Source organism: Moschus berezovskii, chromosome 21 (genome assembly GCF_049115385.1).
Source record: "Moschus berezovskii isolate FMDL1 chromosome 21, NW_MosBer_1.0, whole genome shotgun sequence".
Taxonomy (NCBI): Eukaryota; Metazoa; Chordata; class Mammalia; order Artiodactyla; family Moschidae; genus Moschus; species Moschus berezovskii.
In genome coordinates this window covers 13,780,347-13,800,727 of record NC_142480.1, presented here as the reverse complement: position 1 = coordinate 13,800,727, position 20,381 = coordinate 13,780,347, and the positions used below count along the sequence as shown (strand labels likewise).

The 20,381-nt window shown below is 42.3% G+C and overlaps 1 protein-coding gene across 1 annotated transcript in view; it reads right to left on the bottom strand.

The window, feature by feature from the left end:
• Positions 1–15,681: 15,681 nt before the first annotated feature.
• The window catches only part of CATSPERB (catsper channel auxiliary subunit beta), a 117,102-nt gene continuing 112,402 nt past the window's right edge, over positions 15,682–20,381 (bottom strand). Inside the window, exon 27 of the mRNA XM_088829775.1 lies at positions 15,682–15,870. Coding sequence (XP_088685901.1) covers positions 15,682–15,870 — 189 coding nt within the window. The remainder of the gene's footprint in view (positions 15,871–20,381) is intronic.

Sequence of the window (20,381 nt, the reverse complement as noted above, 5' to 3'; positions counted from 1 at the left end):
AGCAAGAGTACTGGAGTGGGTTGCCATTTCCTTCTCCAGGGGATCTTCCTGACCCGGGGATCGAACCCGGGTCTCCTGCATGGTAGGCAGACGCTTTCCCATCTGAGAGAGAGGAGTACATCATGAAAGTGAAAAAAGTAAAAGTGTTAGTTGCTCAGACATGTCCCACTCTTTGCAACCCCACAGACTGTATGTAGCCCACTAGACTCCTCTGTCCATGGAATTCTTTAGGCAAGAATACTGGAGTCGCGACTTCCCTGGTAGTCCAGTGGCTAAGACTACATGCTCCCAATGCAAAAGGCCTGGGTTCGAACCCTGGTTGGGGAAGTAGATTCCATATTCTCCAATTAAGACTTGGCAAGGCCAAATAAAAATAATAAATTAAAAAAAAATACTGGAGTGGGTTGCCATTCCCTTCTCCAGGGGATCTTGCCAACCCAGGGATTGAACCCGGGTCTCCTACATTTCAGGCAGATTCTTTACCATCTGAGCCACCAGGGAAGGTACCTTATATTTATCCTTAAATAAGGGAGAGATTTTAAAGCATATATAAGCAAGAGACAGTTTTTGCTATTAATATGTCTAATTCAAGTTAACAAAAGTAATCTTTATAGTTTCAGAATTACAGATTATATTACTAAAACTGATAACAGTGAAAAGACATGGGCTTTTAGAACAAGGCAATCTTGTGTGAATTTGGGCTCTGCAACGTTCAGGGTGAGGACCCCAGGAAAAATAGTTAACTTTATTATAGTAAAGATTAAAGGTAACAGATATTCTTTTGAAAATAGCTTACATGTCTGTAACATAAGTGGTATACAGTAAATGTTAGTCTTCTTCATTTATATTTTATAATATGTAATTTTCAAAGCCTTATCATGTATATTCTAATCTTTTATCCTTATCCTAACATTGTGAGCAGGTAATATTATTCCCAGGTTAGATAGCTAATAAGTAGGAGAGCTAAAGGAATTAGAACCTAGATTTTCTAATTTTAATATAGGACTCCTTTCACTCTACCACTGTATGATTCAGAATGGAAGAATGGAAGTTGTAGTAAAATGCCCTCATTTTATAGACGATAGGCTAGAGACCCAGAAAGTGATTGCTCAAAATATATACCTAGTTCTTGGCATAGAACTAGATTAGAACCAGTGCGTAAAGGGTTCACAAAATTATTTTCATTAGGTTAACAAAAAACTTCTCCATGAGTGTTTTAACTCCTGTTAACTTTCTGTTTCTTTGGTAACCTGATCAATAAGGTGTGTTGACTATGTTACCAGGCAGTACTGCTTGTGGTAAAAATGATTCCTGATTGGGAAGCTGTGAGAACTATAAATACTTGATCTCCCTTGGGCTTCCCTGAGTGTGCTGACTCTAGTCACCTGGAAGATATGCCTATAAAGTTGTCACAAGCGATTTTACTCCTCTAGGAAGTGGGGCTTCTAAAGTAGGGCAGCTCCCCTCCCCGTGATGTGAGTCTCATGTCCTTGAACTGAGCCCTCTACTGGGGGTGGAAGAGAACCATGCCTGCAGGGCTGTATGGACAGCTACCAGAAGCCCTCTGAGGATCCATGCCTGATGCTGTCGCCTGGTAAGACGGGGATCCTGTCCTATATCCTCTCACCAGACTAGGGGGTCTTGTGACTCTGAATGTTGAGAATCCATACTTTAGATAAATCTAAGAAGACCGCCCTGAGGGCATCATGGAATGCCCATCTCTAGACATTTAGTCCAGTATTCTTCCCACGACATCATGGTTAAATAAGTCCTTAAAACTGTAAATGGATTTTTGACAAATTCAAATTCTTCCATTGCAGAAATAGGAATAGAACACTTCTGCTTCCAAATTCCACTCACTAACCAGAGAGGTTGACGTGAATGATGGAAAAAGCACGTGCTTCTGAGCAGGTATGATGTAAGTTCAAATTTCCACTCTGCCATTTATTGTGTAAGCAAGATACTCAACTATTCTGAGCCTCAGTTTTCCCATTGGTAATATGAAAAGTCTGCTTACCTTAAAGGGTTGTTTTAAGCAACAGCATGCATGTAAATTACCTAGAATACAGTTATTATCGCTGTTGTTGTTGCTCAGTTGTGTCTGACTCTTTGTGACCCCATGGACTGCAGCACGCCAGGCTTCCCTGTCCTTCACCATCTCCCAGAACTTGCTCAAACTCATGTCTATCGAGTCAGTGATGCCATCCAACCACCTCATCCTCTGTCGTCCCCTTCTCCTCCGGCCTTCAATCTTTCCCAGCTTCAGGGTCTTTTCTAATGAGTGGGCTCTTCACATCAGGTGGCCAAAGTATTGGAGCTTCAGCATCAGTCCTTCCACTGAGTTCTCAGGATTGATTTCCTTTAGGATTGACTGGTTTGATCTCCTTGCAGTCCAAGAATACAGTAGGCATTCATTAAATTGTATATTTTACGATTATTATGTTTTATCCTCCTACTCAGGAGTCAATCCAAGTTTGCCAGAGCACGTGGCTTCCTCTTCATATACCAACAGTGAAAGATTCTGGGTCAGTAAGCAAACAAGTTCTCTAGGAGGACCACAGATGCAGATCTTGGGGCTGTTGAACAACACCCTGCCCCTCCCCAATCAGGGGCCCACTGAGTAAACCTCCAAACTCTTTAGCATACAATGACTCGTCTGAGAAGTGCTGCCCTTTACAGAGTTCCCTGAGGAGTTTTTCTTTCACAAACCTCTCCTTACTGGTCTGCCCCATATCCCTGCTTACAAGTCAGCCCCTGTTGACCTTTTGCCAGACTGATTTCACCTCATTCAACATTTAAATAAGGTTTCTACTGATCAGAGGCACATTTAGTTTTTTCAGTATAGGTCAGATACATTTTGACCAAGTTCACTGATGACATGATCAGCTATTTTTATGTGTTCTCAGTCACTTAGTCATGTCTGACTCTTTGCAACCCCATGAGCTATAGCCCGACAGGCTCCTCTGTCCATGGGATTTTCCAGGCAACAATACTGGAGTGGGTTGCCATTTCCTTCTCTAGGGGCTATTTTTTATAGGTTGATAAAAATATTTTTAAAAGAAAAAAGTTATAGTTTATTTGAATTTTGTTTCCCCCAAAGTGGGCTCAATAAATGGTACCCAGATGTTGCAGCCGGACTCAGTTACTTGTATGATAAGTTTTCTGCTCCTAATAATGGCAAATCTACATTTATATTATAAAATTTAACATAGGTTGATGTTATATTTTCAAAAGGTGTTCATAAACTATTGTGAAATTTATTTAGGGAAAAAAATCTCCAAATCATAAAGAAGATAATATAGACTTTGGTAGAGAATAAATAAGACAAATCCTTTAAAAAGAAAAGTTAAATCTGTAAGGCTGGACCCCGGTGGCCATCTTGGCTTCTTCTTCTCCTCTTCCCAAGACCTGCCAGACTCTTGACTGTTGTTCTCTATTCTCTCATTCCCTCCCCCACTGCTGGAGTGTCCTTGATGTATCAGTTCCTGGTAGGAATTAACCCTCTCCTAACCTCCCCCTCCTAACCTCCTGTCCAGAAACTGCATTCTGCCCAGAAACAGCAAGAACTATTCTGCTGTGTCAGCACAACCTTGAGCAGATCGGGAGACCAACCCAGTCCTGGCGCCCCCCACCTCCCGGCTAACTGATCTATGAGGGACCACCACTCCAAATCTTGCCTAAAGCTATATAAGTTGCCTCTTGCTTTTGTTTCCAGAGGACTTCCTCGACCTCCCTCTGTTGGGTCCTAGAATCCCGCCTGGGGGCGCCTAGCCATTAAAGCCTGTTACATTATCTATTCCACGTCTGGCTTCTTTTATTTAACATCATTGGGCCATTTTGACCTTACAAAATCTCTACAAAATATATAAAGCATAGGTGTGACAAAGGTGAGTCTTTGTTCATTTTAGACACTATCCTGAAAATAACAGACAATAAATGAAAGGAACACATTCTATTGATTATAAATACTAAAAATATTGAGCTTCCCTGGTGGCTCAGAAGTCAAGCATCTGCCTGCAATGCAGGAGCCTTAGGAGACTCAGGTTCAGTCCCTGGGTTGGGAAGATCTTCTGGAGTAGGGCATGGCAACCCACTCCAGTAATCTTGCCTGGAGAATCCCATGGACAGAGGACCTGGTGGGTTACAGTCCATAGGGTCAGAAAGAGTTGGACACGACTGAAGTGACTTAGCACTCATGCATTAAAAATATTATAATGACAATGCATAATAAATCCCATATCTGTAACTCACCACATTACTGGAGTTAAGAAAATACTTGACTATGTTATTCTTTTACAGTTTTAACATCAGAGTAACAGGAACACTGTAACTTATTCTCTCCTAAATAATATAAAACACATGTTTTTGGTTATAAATTTTTTATAACAACAAACAAATGGAAAAATTATACAACTCAAACAGAAGAATCATAATATACTTTTATATTGCAATCCATCTTGCCCAATATATTATTTAAATCTATTAAATCTTTCTTGTTGTTCAGTTACTAGTGGTATCTAACTCTTTTGTGACCCAGTGGACTGTAGCCTACCAGGCTTCTCTGTCCATGGGATTTCCCAGGCGAGAATGCTAAAGTGGGTTGCCATTTCCTTCTCCAGGGGATATTCCCAACCCAGGATCGAATCCACATCTCCTGCATTGGCAGGCGGATTCTTTACCACTGAGCCCAATTAAATGTTTAAAAACTGTAAATTCATACACAAAATATAGATTTTCACTGAGCACAGCGGATCTGTAATTCACCAGGGAACCAGCTCATCTTTCACTTCTCCCATTTTCTTATTCTCCCAGACTCAAAATCTTGACGTTAGCTCAGACTTCTTTCTTCTCCCCAATTTTTTTTTCTCCTGCATTTAACCAATTTTCATATGAATGTCATAGTTTTTGATTCATCCTTTCCTTGAGAGTCTACTCTCACCACCGCAAGTTGGGGCTTCACTACTTGAGTTGTGGATTGCTGCAATAGCATCCTAGCAAATATTTTTCTAGTTTGTCTTTTCTTTTTTAAATATTTATTTGTTTTATTTATTTGTCTGTGCCAGGTCTTAGTTGTGGCATGTAGGATCTAATTCCCTGACCAGGAATTGAACCTGGGCCTCCTGTATTGGGAGTGCAGAATCTTAGCCACTGCACCACCAGGGAAGTCCCTGCTCTTGCCTTTTCAAACTATCCTCTTCTCACTAGCTAAGTTGGTATCTCACATATTACTTTCATCATGCTTTAAGAACTTACCTACCTACTACTAACTTCTCAGATTCATGTATCCAAGAACCTAATTATGTCTTATTTATCCAATGTTAGACTCCTCCTCTGCATCCTCCTTCCAGAAAACACGTTGAAGTATTATTTAACTGACACCAAAGGGATAAGTATTTAACTGACACCAAAGGGCTTCCCTGGTGGCTCAGATGGTAAAGAATTTGACTGCAATGCAGGAGATACAGGTTCCATTCTTGGGTCAGGAAGATCCCCTGGAGGAGGAAATGGCAACCCACTCCAGTATTCTTGCCTGGAGAATCCCATGGACATAAAGGAAGGAATAACGGACAACACAACGTCCTGCACACAGTCTGCATCAAAAGGAGTGGTGGGGTGTGGGAGGATTCTCTCGGCTCTAATCCGCTTTCGGTCTCTCTAATGAGTGACTGGCAACAGTTGTGCTTCTAGCGAGAGTCCACCAGGGATATGTTGGGTCCTATACAAGTAATCCAGCATGAAATCAGATTTCCAGGTGCCCACGGGGAATGGTAGCCAAGGAGGTATCGCTCAGGTCTCTGCTCCAGAGAACCTGCAACTGAGGATGGGGTTGGCAGACAGCCTCCAGCTTCCCCACCTCGTTTCCCTGCAGTGTTCCCTGGGGGCAATGCTCTCCCTCGGCTGCTCTCAACCAAGGGAGGCCTGCGCCAGGAGGGACTTAGAACTGGCCATTTCTGCTTGACATGAAACTCTTCTAAAGGCACACCCCTGGCTGTGACTCTTTTAGGATGGCATGCAGCCTGAGGCTCCTCTCCCCCAACCCTTCCCCTTCCTCTCTCCTTCCGCTGGAGGCTCTGGGGCTCCTGTTCTCTCCCTTTCTTCATTCATTCTCTCAGGCATGTCAGGTTCCATCTTGGAAGCTACAGCAGGACCCTGAAACTAGCTCTTAGATTTATAAGAAAACCTATAAATTCCTACAGTTCGTTACTTGGGTCCTGGAACTTCAGGGAAGTTATGAGGCCTAGATGCCCCCAGTTGTAGGGGGATTATGTGATTCAAGACCAACTCGCTGAACAGAACTTCTCCACTGACAATCATCTCTATATTACCAACGTTTGTTTTTTCTGACGTTCTTCCTAAATTACTACCACAAAATGAGTTACATCTTCTTGGTCTATGGATCAAACATTTTCTCCTACAGGAATTTTTTTTTAAGTTCAAATGGTCCCTCCCACCTGGCTGCCCCTCCTCCCCTCCACACACACATTGAAAATGCTTCAGTTCAGTTCAGTTCGGTCGCTCAGTCGTGTCCGACTCTCTGCGACCCCGTGAATTGCAGCACGCCAGGCCTCCCTGTCCATCACCAACTCCCGGAGTTCACCCAAACTCATGTCCATAGAGTCGGTGATGCCATCCAGCCATCTCATTCTCTGTCGTCCCCTTCTCCTCCCGCCCCCAACCTTTCCCAGCATCAGAGTTACTATTACTTAAAATCTTTAACTTGTTTTTTTTTTTCAGTTTTCAACTATTAACATCTAATTCTCTTTCCCTGATTAATTCTGCAAGAGATAAACAGATCTGAAGTATCTTTTTTTCATTCATTCAACAGATACTTAGTAATGACTATGTATAAGAAACAATTTGCTGAAAGAAAAGACAAGATGGAAAAGAAATATAAAAAATTCTTGATAATGAGAGAATTATTTTAAGCTCCTGTTTAAAAAAAAAAATACATTGCCAGGAATGAGACTGTGATAATTCTAGATTTATTAGCAAAATTGATTTTTTCCTAAGATTGCTGTTATTTTGCAATAATTCATTTTAGATAGATCAATTTGTTATCAGAAGGTTAATTTTTTCTTCTAAGTCCCAAAGGAAAACTGCATGTTCTTAAAAGTATGATTAAAAAAGAAAAAAAAATTGACCAGAATGATTATCAATTTTATCACAACCAGAATCTCTGAGATTTATGAATGGCATGATGGCAAATCAGAAAGTGATCTCTTTTTTAAAATTTGATCCTGAGAAATGTTCACAAGATATAACCGATTTATTCAGAGACAGGATCTAACATGACAGATTCTCCTGTAAACTGATCTAGGTTGGGGACCAAAGGAGAGTTAGGACGAACCACAGTCTGACCCAAAACCATTTTTCCAAGAGGATTACTTTATATTAGGTATGCTTATACATGCACACACACAGACACCCACACACAGATAAACACACCCAAAACACAGAAGACTAAGAAAAGGTATCAAAATTTTAAGTGGTATGATTTTACTTTTTTTTCCTCATACTTTTGTTTTCTAAGTTCCCCCATTACTACTCTTAAGAAATCAAAGACAGATGAAAAAGAAACACTCCCTTATAATTACATACATATCATAATGATCCCCAAAACCTCTTCTTCTGAGTCCTTTTCTTCATCTGCTTATTCATTTCAACAGATATTTATTGAGTGCCTACTCAGTAAGTTGTGGGAGGTGCCTACTGTGCCTGTGGGATGTTACATATTGTGCTACTTCATCTGAACATCTCTCATAGAAAGGTGCTCTCATATCATATTTATGTTCTCCTGTTCATCCCCAAATTTGATATAAACTATTTTTTATTCCTCATTCACTTATTGAACATCAACCATGTGTTAGTCACTACACTGGACAGGCATTAGAAGGAAATGTGATAGGAAATTAGCACCACGCCTGGTGAAGAGGAGAGACGAGCATGTAACGAGCAGAACCAGGCTAAGAGGTGTGACAATATAGAACTGTGCACAGTGTTGCGCTACTCAAAGGAAAGAAAAACTCATTATCAAAGAAAGCTGGGAGAGAATTTCTCAGTAGAGGAGACCTTGAATGATGGGTTAAATGATCATGGATGAGAACGAAGGAGACTGGCAGAGAAGGAGGAAGCTGGCAGAGAGGTGGAGGCTGACTGGGAGGCTCTGTGGGGCAAGCTGGGGGCAGCAGGGAGGGCTCCCAACTCCAAAGCAGGCAGGGATTCTAATGACACTGGCTGGTGTCTACCAACAAAGGCATGGAGGGGGTTGATGGGCTTGGAACACACATCCTTGTTTGGAGGTGGAAGGACTGTTTGCTGACCTTTCCAGTCTTGTCCAGTCACCCACCAATCCCAGCTCTTTCCCCTTCCCTTCCACCTGAATTGCACTGCGGTCTGCCCAGAGCCCTCAGCCATTGGCACTCAGGCATTGATTCTCACCATGCTCAGTCCTAATCTCTGCTCTCCATAGGCTGCATCAAGTTTTTGTTCTTCACCAGTCAGAGGGATTGCCAAGTCAAATAATGGTTTTTCCTTTTCTGGAAATCGTGCCAGTGAACAGAAGGGTGAGGTCTGCTTTGCTTGACTCTGTCCCTGGCCATCGCTGGTTGATCTAGGAATAACCATCTAATCTAGACTCTTTCAGCCAATCAGGTTCCTGCTGAGGACTTTTAACCTGAACTGGGAGCCCCACGATAGAAATTCTAGTTGTGTGTATGTGCAGGGAGTTTAGTTACATGATGGCAAAGTGTGAGGTTGGTCAGGAACTCCTGACACTGTAGCCTGAGCAGCCTGGGTTAATCATGGACTGACTGCCTGGCTGTGACATGAGATGGGGGTGGGCAGGAAGAGGGGGTGGATATTAGTTGAACACTGAAAGAGGAATATTGTAATTTAGAATGGTTGCTTCTGATGGTGCTGAGAGGCTCAAATCCCAGTATTACTGACCTAGAAAAAAGCCTTCCTCGGAACTGTCTTGTGACCTTTCTGAATGAAGCTCTTATGGCTGTGGCCCAAAGCTGAGATGATGAAAACACAGTTCAGAACTGATTTTGAGGATTTCTGAAGTACACTGCCAGTTGAATTCACAACCGAGGTAGATATTATTAATGAATGTCGAAGTGGTAGAGTGTATTTCCAAGTGTGCACTTCAGTTGTGTCCGACTAGTGACCCTGTGGACTGTAGCCTGCCAGTCTCCTCTGTGCACGGGATTCTCCAGGCAAGAATCCTGGAGTGGATTGCCATGCCCTCATCCAGGGAGGAGATCTTCCCGACCCAGGGATTGAATCCTTGTCTCCGGCATCTCCTGCATTGGCAGGTGGGTTCTTTCCTACTAGTGCCATCTGGGGAGCCCTTAAACTTTCACAAATGACTGCAATAATCCCTCCTAACCCATAGGCTCTTCTGCCATGTCACCTTGCCACTCAAAAGAGGTAGAGTCTGTTTCTCCTGCCTTTGAACGTGGGCTGACACTGGGACCACCTTGACCAGTAGAATGAAGGAGAAGTGATACTCTGAGACTTTGAAGTCTCAAGTGTTAAAGAAAGTCTGGCAGTGCCCACTTTAGTGTTCTGGGGGAAGCCAACTGCCATGTAAGAAGTCCAATTACTATGACACTACAAGTCTGTGAGTAAGCCAAAGCTATTAATAGCTTCATGAAGAGGCCACGTGGAGAGACAGATGCCTCTTGGCCAGAACCCAGCTGCTGCAGTCAACGCAGCTGAGGAGCCAGATGTGTGAGTTAGGAAGCCATCTTGGGCATCCCAGCTCTGGCACACAAAGAAGCCTAAACTTGTTCCTTTGGAGGACGGTGCTTTCTGATAAGTCTACTGCATTTGGTGGCCTTCAGTGAACCTCATCTCTCAATATTTATGATTGTGCATAGTCCTCCTCCCTTAAATCTGGGCTAGGCTGGTAATTGGCTCTAGCCAATTGAATGTAGATGGTGTTATGATAGTACTAGGGCCAAGCATGGCAGCTTCCACTTTTGCATTTTTAGGAGACCTGAGCTGCCATGTAAGAGGGCCAACTAACCTGGTAAAGAAGCCACATAGATGGGCCGGGTAGAAAAGAAATAGGTCCAGAGACTACTACATGGAGTCAGAAAGAAGCTCAGACATCAAGGGCCCAGCTGAGCCGAGTCTCCAGCCAATCCTCCGGCTGAGGATATACAAGAGGGGTCATTGGTAAGACCAGCAGAAACACCCAGCTGAGTCCAGCCCAGGCTACCATCTTGAGAAAATAAAATGGTGGTTGTTTTGTTGTTGTTCAGACACAATTGTGTTTGACTCTTTGCGATCCCATGGATGCAAAGATCATCTAAATTCTTAGTTAGATCTAAATTCTTCCTTCAGTGAAACCTATGCCAGTTCCTGCTGTGCTTCCCTTGTAGACTAAACCCTAAAAATCCCTCCTTTTCCCTGCTCGTTGTCAAATGGGGAAATTCTGACTCAAACAGGAGAGTGTTACAGCACTATCATCAGAATAGAAAAGTGTTATACCATAGAATTGCAAATTATAGGGTATGCTCATTTTATTGTTAAAATTCAGAGGAAATGTTTATGGACCAGGAATTTTGAAATGGTTGAAAAAAATTGAAGAACATAATTTGTGATTATTTTAAATTCATTGTCATAGTGTTACTGTATTTGTTATGCTAGCTAAGGCTGCTGGCTGGGGTTCTAAGGGATTGGATTGACTAATGTAAATTGGGCCCAATACCTGTACTATGTTAGGTGCTGAAAGGCCAGAAAGCACCTGATACAGTGGAGAGAGAAGAATTCAAAGACTGAGAACACCCAGACGTCTCTCTCTCTTTGTTCATCATTAAGAGCAGATTGATAAAGGGAAGCATCTAAAGTCTTTTAAAATGTGCTCCCTGACATTCCCTGTACAATAGCTAACACTTCTAACAGCACTTTCTAGATGCCAGGCTCTGTTCTAAGAAATTTTAAATATTTAACTCCTTCAATTCCCAAGGAATTGAATGAGGCTAGTAATGTCATTTTTATATTGGAAAGTAAAACTGAGACACAGAGAAGTTAAGTCACTTTCTCAAGCGATGCAGATAGAAAGTGGCAAAGACAGCATTCCAACGTAGATGATCCTACTCTGGAGTCCAAGCTCTTAACTGCCATCTTGGCAGGACTGGATGAAGGCAAGTCATGCTGCACTTAGATATGGATCACTTATATTGACGGAAATGAGAGGTGCCAAAGATGACCACATCCCCGTGCTCATTATAATGACAGCCAAGTGGGCACCATAGCCACGGTACCTTTGAGGGCCCTGGCAGCTTCCACGTCAAGCATTTGGGGCCCTTTCCCCTGGCCATTTAGTGGCACACTGTAACTCTTCTGCCACTGTGACTCTGCCCCAGTCTAGTGGGGAGCAAGGTGACCATCTCACGAGTAGTAGGACCCAAAGAGCATAAAGAAACAATTTCCTAAGATATCTTGGTAAGATTCAGTGATGAAATAGAAAATCAAAGTTAATAAGAATACGCTTTAGCAAAGTTTAGATGAATTCAGTATTCTGGATCCCATAGTGATGTCCCATTCCAAAGTAAAGAACAGGCTAGAGAACCGCACGTTTTCCCCACTGCCAAGACAAACAATGCCTGGCAATGGGAGGCTGAACATGCCACATACCATTTAGAATTTCTGCTCTAATAATTTTGGTTCAAAAAAATGGACAGCTTTGAGTGGGATCTAGCCCAGTTCCAGCTGCAGTACAAACTTTGGGTTTCTCTTCTCTCATGAGCCAGTAGACCCGTGAACAAATTTAAGCCTTGTCTTTTGTCAAGAACTGTGAAGGATCTGAGATATTATCCTACTTGCTGAGTAACGACGTAATTCTGGCGATGCTGGTGAGGACAGAAGACACCGGGACAAAACAAACAACTCATTACTTTCAACAACAGCAGTAGCCAGAGTATCAGCATCTTTGAACCACACTTTGCACCCAAACCCTAGGGTGACACAAAGCAGGCTAGATGATACGTGCACACATGATGAGTTGCGTTACCTGATTTCGGAACCCTGAACTTACGGAACCTGAATCTTTTATCATGGGCAGTAAGCATGCTGCCTTTTGCTCCATAAAAAGAAGAATTATCTTTTTTATACAGTAAGCATGTGTACCCATTCGCTTGGCATGCCTTATCCACTACCATGTGGTCCTCCATTTCTGTCACTTTATGTGCCAACACAGGGAATGAGGTAATAAAAAATGAGAATAGTAAGGCTCTGGTGAATTTGGAATTCTTCCAATCAGAAAATCTGGAAAGAAGTTAATTTAAGTTCCACATACATTTAAGTGTTGTATTATAATCAAACACTTAAAATTTTAATTACCCGTAGGGAGATACAGCAATCTTTTCAGCACACTGGAACCTTAGACATTTTAATCCCTCACAATTTGCCTCTGGCCCTATCCTCATTCATATCACAAAAAGAAGTGAGTCAACAGGTAGATGTTTTGGGGATTCATAGCAGTATTTTTTTAAGTCTTTTTTGAAATTTTGTTTCTGTCTTATGTTTTGGTTTTTTTTGGCCATGAGGCATGTGGGATCTTAGTTTCCCAACCAGGAACTGAAGCTGCACCCCCTTCACTGGGAAGCCAAGTCTTAACTTCTGGACCACCAGGGAAGCCCCCATTGCATGATTGCTACCCTGCCATCCAGAAACATGGATGGTCTTATGACATAAGGAAGTCTACCGAAAGTTCATGCACAGTGGTCCTGGGGACACTGTGGTTTCTCTGACTGGATGAAATGTATGTTCCACGTTGGAGATCCCCAGTATACAGGGATGCTGGAACACAATAATCTGGGAAACAAGGGATGGAGAGTGAATGTGGTTATTTTTAGATTTCATTTAATAAGCCACTGCTAACAGTTTTGCTTTTTGAGATCTGTTAATCAAGCGGCCTATCTAACCAGTGTAAAAATACCAGTGAACCCAACAGTGATCCCACTGATCCCACCAAGACTGTCGTGTAGCCATTTTTGTTTCCTGGTGCATTAGGAAAACAGGCACAAGAGGGGATCATCAATCTTATTGAGAAAAAACAGAGATGCTCTAACTCAGTGAAAAGTGAAAGTCTCTCAGCTGTGTCCGACTCTTTGTGACCCCATGGACTATACGGTCCATGGAATTCTCCAGGCCAGAATACTGGAGTGGCCTTTCCCTTCTTCAGGGGATCTTCCCAGCCCAGGGATTGTACCCAGGTCTCCCACATTGCAGGCAGATTCTTTACCAGCTGAGCCACAATGGAAGCCTGTAACACACTGAGGACCAATATTAACTGAGTGGCTTCCGGGCCACACACTTTTACTGCCAAGGATACCCCAAAGTAAAAACCCATAGAAACTGAAAAAAAAAACCAACGGAAACTAACTTACAGAGTAATAGGTATCTGAGGCCAAAGCCTCAGATCCTTCAGGAATGAAGACATTTCATTGTTTTGGGCAAAGGATCCTAATCAAGTGAGGTGCAGTTAGAGGCAAGGCAGAACGTGGAATGTGTGGTGGAGAGATAAACCTAAGATAAACTAAGCCAGCTTTAGTATAGTTACAGGGTCATTAAAAAGTCACATTTTTTTTTTGTCTTTTGCTAAAGTGTACTAATTATCACCATTTTCCTCCTTTTTGACAAGAAATTAAGAGAAATTGATAGCACCTGGAGATTCTGGACTCCAAGAACAGTGGCTCTATGACATTATCTCTGGAATCCCATCATTAGCTATGACTTTGGATGGACTGTTTTCAGGGAAGAGGTGAATAAATTTGTGGTCATATGAAGAATGAATTAGCTGAGCAGGGGTATCTTTAAATCACACAGGAATACAGATGCATACATGGCATCCTACAGCTCAAACAGCCAAAGTGTAGACCACAGGATAGAATCTTAGGTTAAATAACTTTTCTGAGGTCACACAGCTTGTGGGTGATGGAGCTAGATAAAAACCAGGCTATAAGATGTTAATATCAGGGGCAAGTGAGTGTGGGTTATATGAGAACCCTCTGTCCCTATCGAAAGTAACTTTTCAGTAAATGTTAAAGTAGTTTTAAAAATTTATTAAAAGAAGAAACACAGGTTGTCAGACTCTGTAGTTTACACTTTTAATTTCTGTGCCATGTTTAATCTCTGGAGCCCTAGCCCAAGTGATGCTCTGAGGAGCTGACAAACTCCTGTCTGCTAGGTCCCCAGAATGGGTCTCCTTCCTCCCCATGGAAAAGCACTGCTTGTCCAGATTTTGCTTTGATTTTCTGGCTTCCTGTAGTATCCTTCCAATAAACTCCCCTTTCATTGTAATTAGACAGGATGGATTTCTGTTACCAGCAACGGAATAGCAACAGCTAACATTTAAAGAGTATTCACAAAGCCAGGCACTTTTTCTAATTACTTTGTATGTATTAATCCATTTGGCCTTCACAACAGCCCTATTCAGTTCAGTTCAGTTCAGTCACTCAGTCGTGTCCGACTCTTTGCGACCCCATGAATCACAGCACGCCAGGCCTCCCTGTCCATTGCCAGCTTCCGGAGTTCACTCAAACTCATGTCCATCGAGTTGGTGATGCCATCCATCCATCTCATTCTCTGTCGTCCCCCTCTCCTCCCGCCTCCAATCCCTCCCAGCATCAGAGTCTTTTCCAGTGAGTCAACTCTTTCCGGGCATGAGGTGGCCAAAGTATTGGAGTTTCAGCCCTTATTAGGTAGGTATTAATATTATCCCCATTTTACAGGTGAAAACACTCAGGCACAAAGAAATTAAATTATTTCCTCAGGTCATACATCTAGGAAGTGGCAAACCTGTAATGTCTGGCTCCTGAGTTTGAGTGCTGGGTCTACCCTGCCCACTGTCCTCTCAGAAGAACTTTCAGGATACACAGGCACGGTCACGGTTTGCGGTTCCCAGAACTGGACTCTCCTGGGCTGGATGCCTAGCCTTGCCCCATGTTGTCAAGAGCAGACTGTGGCTCCTCCTGGGCTTTTCCAGGAGGGTGTAACTCTCTGATCTCCAAATATACTGGCCATCTTCTGACGACCTGGGAACGGGTGCTCTGAGAGCACACAGAGGTGCATCTTTTGGAATTCTACACATCACATGTAGTTCTGTAAACCAGTACCTCCCCCAAACTCAGCCCCATGATGGGGTCACATTTCCTCCTCTTTAGGTGTTACAGTCTGATTGTGAAGTTGCCTCAAGAAAACCCAAATGGCTTCACCTGTAATTCCCATGAGGTTCTGAAAGCACACATGGACAAGAGCCTCCTTTATCACCTATCTTCCCCTGGCAGGTTTGCATTCTGCTCATTCTAATTTGAAAAGGACAAGGCTCAGAATGGGCTCCAGTCAACAAAAGCTATAGAATAAATACAGAAAACCCATTCCCCAAGAGATAGGGTTATCATTTTTCATTTTCTTAAAAATCTCTAGGAAAATCTTCAAAGTGTTAACATAAGAAAATTTCTATGTATCCAAAATAAGAGAATGGAATGGTAAACATGTTGACAAAGTGTAATTTGAGTTAAAATGCTAATTCTGTAGTATTTTATATAATTTTTACATTAACAGTTAAATACATTTTTTTCTAGGAATTATCTAATGAAACTAGGAAATACAGAGAAAATTATGATTATCATTTGTTCACTATTCAGATTTTCATCTATGAACTAGCTAATTGGCAGTGGTATTTGTGGGGTTCACATTGTCTCTTCTAATCAGGTTTTTGAATGTATCCCATGGATGGATATTACGTATTTGGAACATAAATGCTATAAAAATTAATCCCCCTAGCAGTATAGCTGCTGCAACAGCAATAAGTGTGTGTCCTGGAAATGGCAGAGGGACTTCGTCAACATAAATCTGCAACAGAGAAAGCAAAGTCTTTAAGTTTTCTGAGCTCAGCAATTCAAAACATTGAACTTGATATGATTCACACAATGGTGGAGGCACTACTACTCATATAGCAATATTCTGTCCAGACCGATATAGATATTCAGCCTCCACAAACCTTAGAAACAGTCTCTTGGCAATCTGACAGGTAACAATGTGCACATGTTACATAGGGAATAAGAATTCGATTTATATCCTATATCTTTAGTCTTTTTTCTTCTTCTTAATCTTTTTTCCTATGCTTGGGCTTACTTGCTCCGTGGCATGTGGGATCTTCCCGGACCAGGGATCGAACCCGTGTCTCCTGCATTGGCAGGCAGATTCTTTACTACTGAGCCACCAGGGACGCCCTATCATTTGTCTCTAATGGCAGAGCTGATCAGACAGAACACTTACACAGTAGGAAAATATTCTGTGTTCAGTCACAGAGCAATAGGCAAAGTGCCATTGGAACATGGTGAAAATAAAAAGTGGCTCAGTCATGTCAGACTTGTTGTGACCCCATGGACTATATAGTCCATGGAATTTTCCAGGCCAGAATACTGGAGTGGGTTTACCTTTCCCTTCTCCAGGGGATCTTCCCAACCCAGGGATCAAACTGGGTCCCCTGGCATTGCAGGCACATTCTTTACCAGTTGAGCCACAAGGGAAGCCCAAGAATACTAGAGTGGGTAGCCTATCCCTTCTCCAGAAGATCTTCCTGACCCAGGAACTGAACTGGGATCTCCTGCATTGAAGGCTGATTCTTTACCAACTGAGCTATCAGGAAACATGGAACATGGTGAGAAGTTCCTGACTGCTTAGAGTAACCAGGGAATGTGCTTCCTGATCTGAATCTTGGAGAAAAAGAGAAGGAGGAGAAGGTACATTCAAGGCAGAGGAAATAAGCATGTGCTCTTCCAGACTACCATCTCTTCAGAAAATTCTCAGTATGAGTGCCAACACTGGGAAATTTCAGTGTATTAAAAATGTTTCCTCTGCCTGAGAGGATAATTAATAACAACAAGTTCCTAGAAGGGAAACAGGCTCACTGACAGAAACAAGGATCTCTTCCTCTGAGACTAGAGGTAAGGATGGGTGCCATGTATGCTGCAGGTAGAAACAGGGGCATATGGAGAGTAAAATGGTTCAAGCTGATGTTTTCCCTGTGAAATAAGACGCAAGACTATCATTTGCGGTAGAATAAAGCAGAGATGAATAGAAACAGGATGTGGGAATGTGGGAAAATGCCAGGACAAGATAAAGGATTAAAAAGCTGCTTTAGTGTATAGCTCAAGTTCAAGGTATCACCATCCTTCAGTGACCAAAGGGTATATATGTTTTTTAAGAAGCAGTTCAAAGCTATTAATTTTTTAAATAATTTTTTCAGGTTCTTTCTGTTCTACTTTCGATGTTGCTATTCAGAGTTTTATCACCCTTCAGTTCAGTTCAGTTCAGTTCAGTCGCTCAGTCGTGTCCGACTCTCCGCGACCCCATGAATCACAGCACGCCAGGCCTCCCTGTCCATCACCAACTCCCGGAGTTCACTCAAACTCATGTCCACAGAGTCGGTGATGCCATCCAGCCATCTCATTCTCCGTCGTCCCCTTCTCCTCCCGCCCCCAACCTTTCCCAGCATCAGAGTCTTTTCCAGTGAGTCAACTCGTCGCATGAGGTGGCCAAAGTATTGCAGTTTCAGCTTTAGCATCAGTCCCTCCAATGAACATCCAGGATTGATCTCCTCTAGAATGGACTGGTTGGATCTCCTTGCAGTATAAGGGACTCTCAAGAGTCTTCTCCAACACCACAGTTCAAAAGCATCGATTCTTCGGCGGTCAGCCTTCTTCACAGTCCAACTCTCACATCCATACATGACCACGGGAAAAACCATTGCCTTGACTAGACGGACCTTGGTTGGCAAAGTAATGTCTCTGCTTTGGGCTGTCAATTCATGTTGACATAATAACATTGTCAGATTGAGCTTTGTAAAACATTGGTCTGTCTATAAAACAACTTTTTTTTCCCTAAAACAAAGAGAGACTGCTTTATTTTCAACCAGAAGAATTTTGACTGTCTAGGTGAAGGTGAAAGTCGCTCAGTCATGTCTGACTGTTTGGACATGAACTTCTCCAGGTCAGAATACTGGAGTGGGTAGCCTATCCCTTCTCCAGTGGATCTTCCCAACCCAAGAGTTGAACTGGGGTCTCCTGCATTGCAGTTGGATTCTTTACCAACTGAGCTATGAGGAAGGCTTGACTGTTTAGAAGTGGTATCAAAAATGAGGTATTGAAAGCAACAGAATTTAAAAGGTGGCTCTGGCAAGTGGTGTGGAAAGCAGTGAGAAACTGCTTCTAATGTGAGAAGATAATTATCCTCGTGGTAACAGACCAGCTGGTTTAATCATGTCCTATTGTACTTGGAGGCTCAGACTATGTACCCAGTGTTTCAGGAATTATTGGGGATTGAAGGAAATGCCGACCGACTCCAGTACTCTTCCCTGGAAAATCCCATGGATGGAGGAGCCTGGCAGGCTACAGTCCATGGGGTCGTGAAGAGTCGGACACGACTGAGCAACTTCACTTCACTTTTATAAACAATATTACCTATTGAATGTGATATACTACTTGTGGTTTTTGGTATGGTGCTCCAAGACAACAAAAAGTCTTTCTTTTAAAGGTGGCCCATCAGAGGAGATTGGATAATTAGCTTTGTAAGATCTAAAGATCTAATCTGTTTGTGGTCTGTGAGGGAGACAATTGTGTGCTACACGTAATTGCAAAAATGAGTCTGCTTTTCTTTAAAGAAAATGCTAAAGTTAGGAAGACCAGAGGAAATATTCCATTGTAATCATAATCTTTTTTTTTTCCTTCCATCTCTCTGTTCTGCTTCCTCAGTATCAGATAACTCCCTCCAAAGTCCTAACAGTCTTACGGCTTGATAGTAGCTCGAGAGGCTGCAAGCTTCCTTGTTCAATGTCATTAAGAAAGAGCAAGTTCACATCTCAGCACTTGGAGCAAAAGCACTGGGATTGAACACTCCTTTTCAAAAATGTTTAATAGCTTCTCATTGCTGATAGGAATTTTCCAAAGTTCTCATTCCGACATTCAAGGTCTCCCACAATGGGACCCTAATCTACCCACTTTCACATATATAACTTTCCATTCTGGCCGAATGGATCTACTACTGAAACAATTGCTTAATGCCTCCCTGTATCTGTCTCTTTGCTGCTGTCATTCTTTTCACCCAGAAGGCCTTCCTTACCCATTTCTACCTAAAACAAAATTTTAGTGACTTTACCAACTGGACAATATGAAAATTTCATTTCTTCAATTAAGCTATTTAATACATTTCTAGGGCTTCCCTTGTGGCTCAGCTGGTAAAGAATCCGCCTGCAATGCGGGATTCCTGGTTTAACCCCTGAGTTGGGAAGATCCCCTGGAGAAGGGAAATGCTATCCACTCCAGTATTCTGGCCTAGAGAATTCCATGGACTATCCATGGGGTCGCAAAGAATTGGACTCCACTGAACGACTTTCACTTTCACTTTTATAAATTTCTGAGAGTGGAAACCCTATCGCCCCTGAATCATGTATTCTCCAGCTAAACTTCTGTCTCTAAAGTTCTTGAAAACAGTTTTTCTTTAAATGTTTCCCTTGCAATCTTCTATGATTATCTAAATATTCCATGACATGTTTTTAAAAAAGTTTGAACCCCAGAATCACAGAAAAGTATGTTCTAGACATGATATCTTTTTATTATCAAAATACTTCAGTTTGTGCTTCTTCTATGGATGTGAGAGTTGGACTGTGAAGAAAGCTGATCGCCGAATAATTGATGTTTTTGAACTGTGGTGTTGGAGAAGACTCTTGAGACTTCTTCTTGCAGTTCCTTGGACTGCAAGGAGATCCAACCAGTCCATCCTAAAGGAGATCAGTCCTGGGTGTTCATTGGAAGGACTGATGCTAAAGCTGAAACTCCAATACTTTGGCCACCTCCTGCGAAGAGTTGACTCACTGGAAAAGACTGATGCTGGGAGGGACTGGGGGCGGGAGGAGAAGGGGACGACAGAAAATGAGATGGCTGGATGGCATCACCGACTCGATGGACGTGAGCTTGAGTGAACTCTGGGAGTTGGTGATGGACAGGGAGGTCTGGCACGCTGTGATTCATGGGGTCACAAAGAGTCGGACACGACTGAGCAACTGAACTGAACACAAATTGAAAGGATTCACTCATATTAGAGTGCAATTATCAAAACCAAGATATTAACTCTGAGACAATGCTACTTTCTAATCTACAGATCTTACTCAAATTTTGTCAGTGATTTCAATAATGTCCTTTATGGTGAGAAAAAAAAGCCAATATTTTGTTTTGCATTCCATTGTTTCAGGATACTTTCAAAAGCATAATTTACGAAACTTTATCTTTTTCTATTGTTTCTTAATGATTCTCTTCATTAACTGTGCAATCAGTCCTTATTTTACTTTCATTTATTTTTTTAAT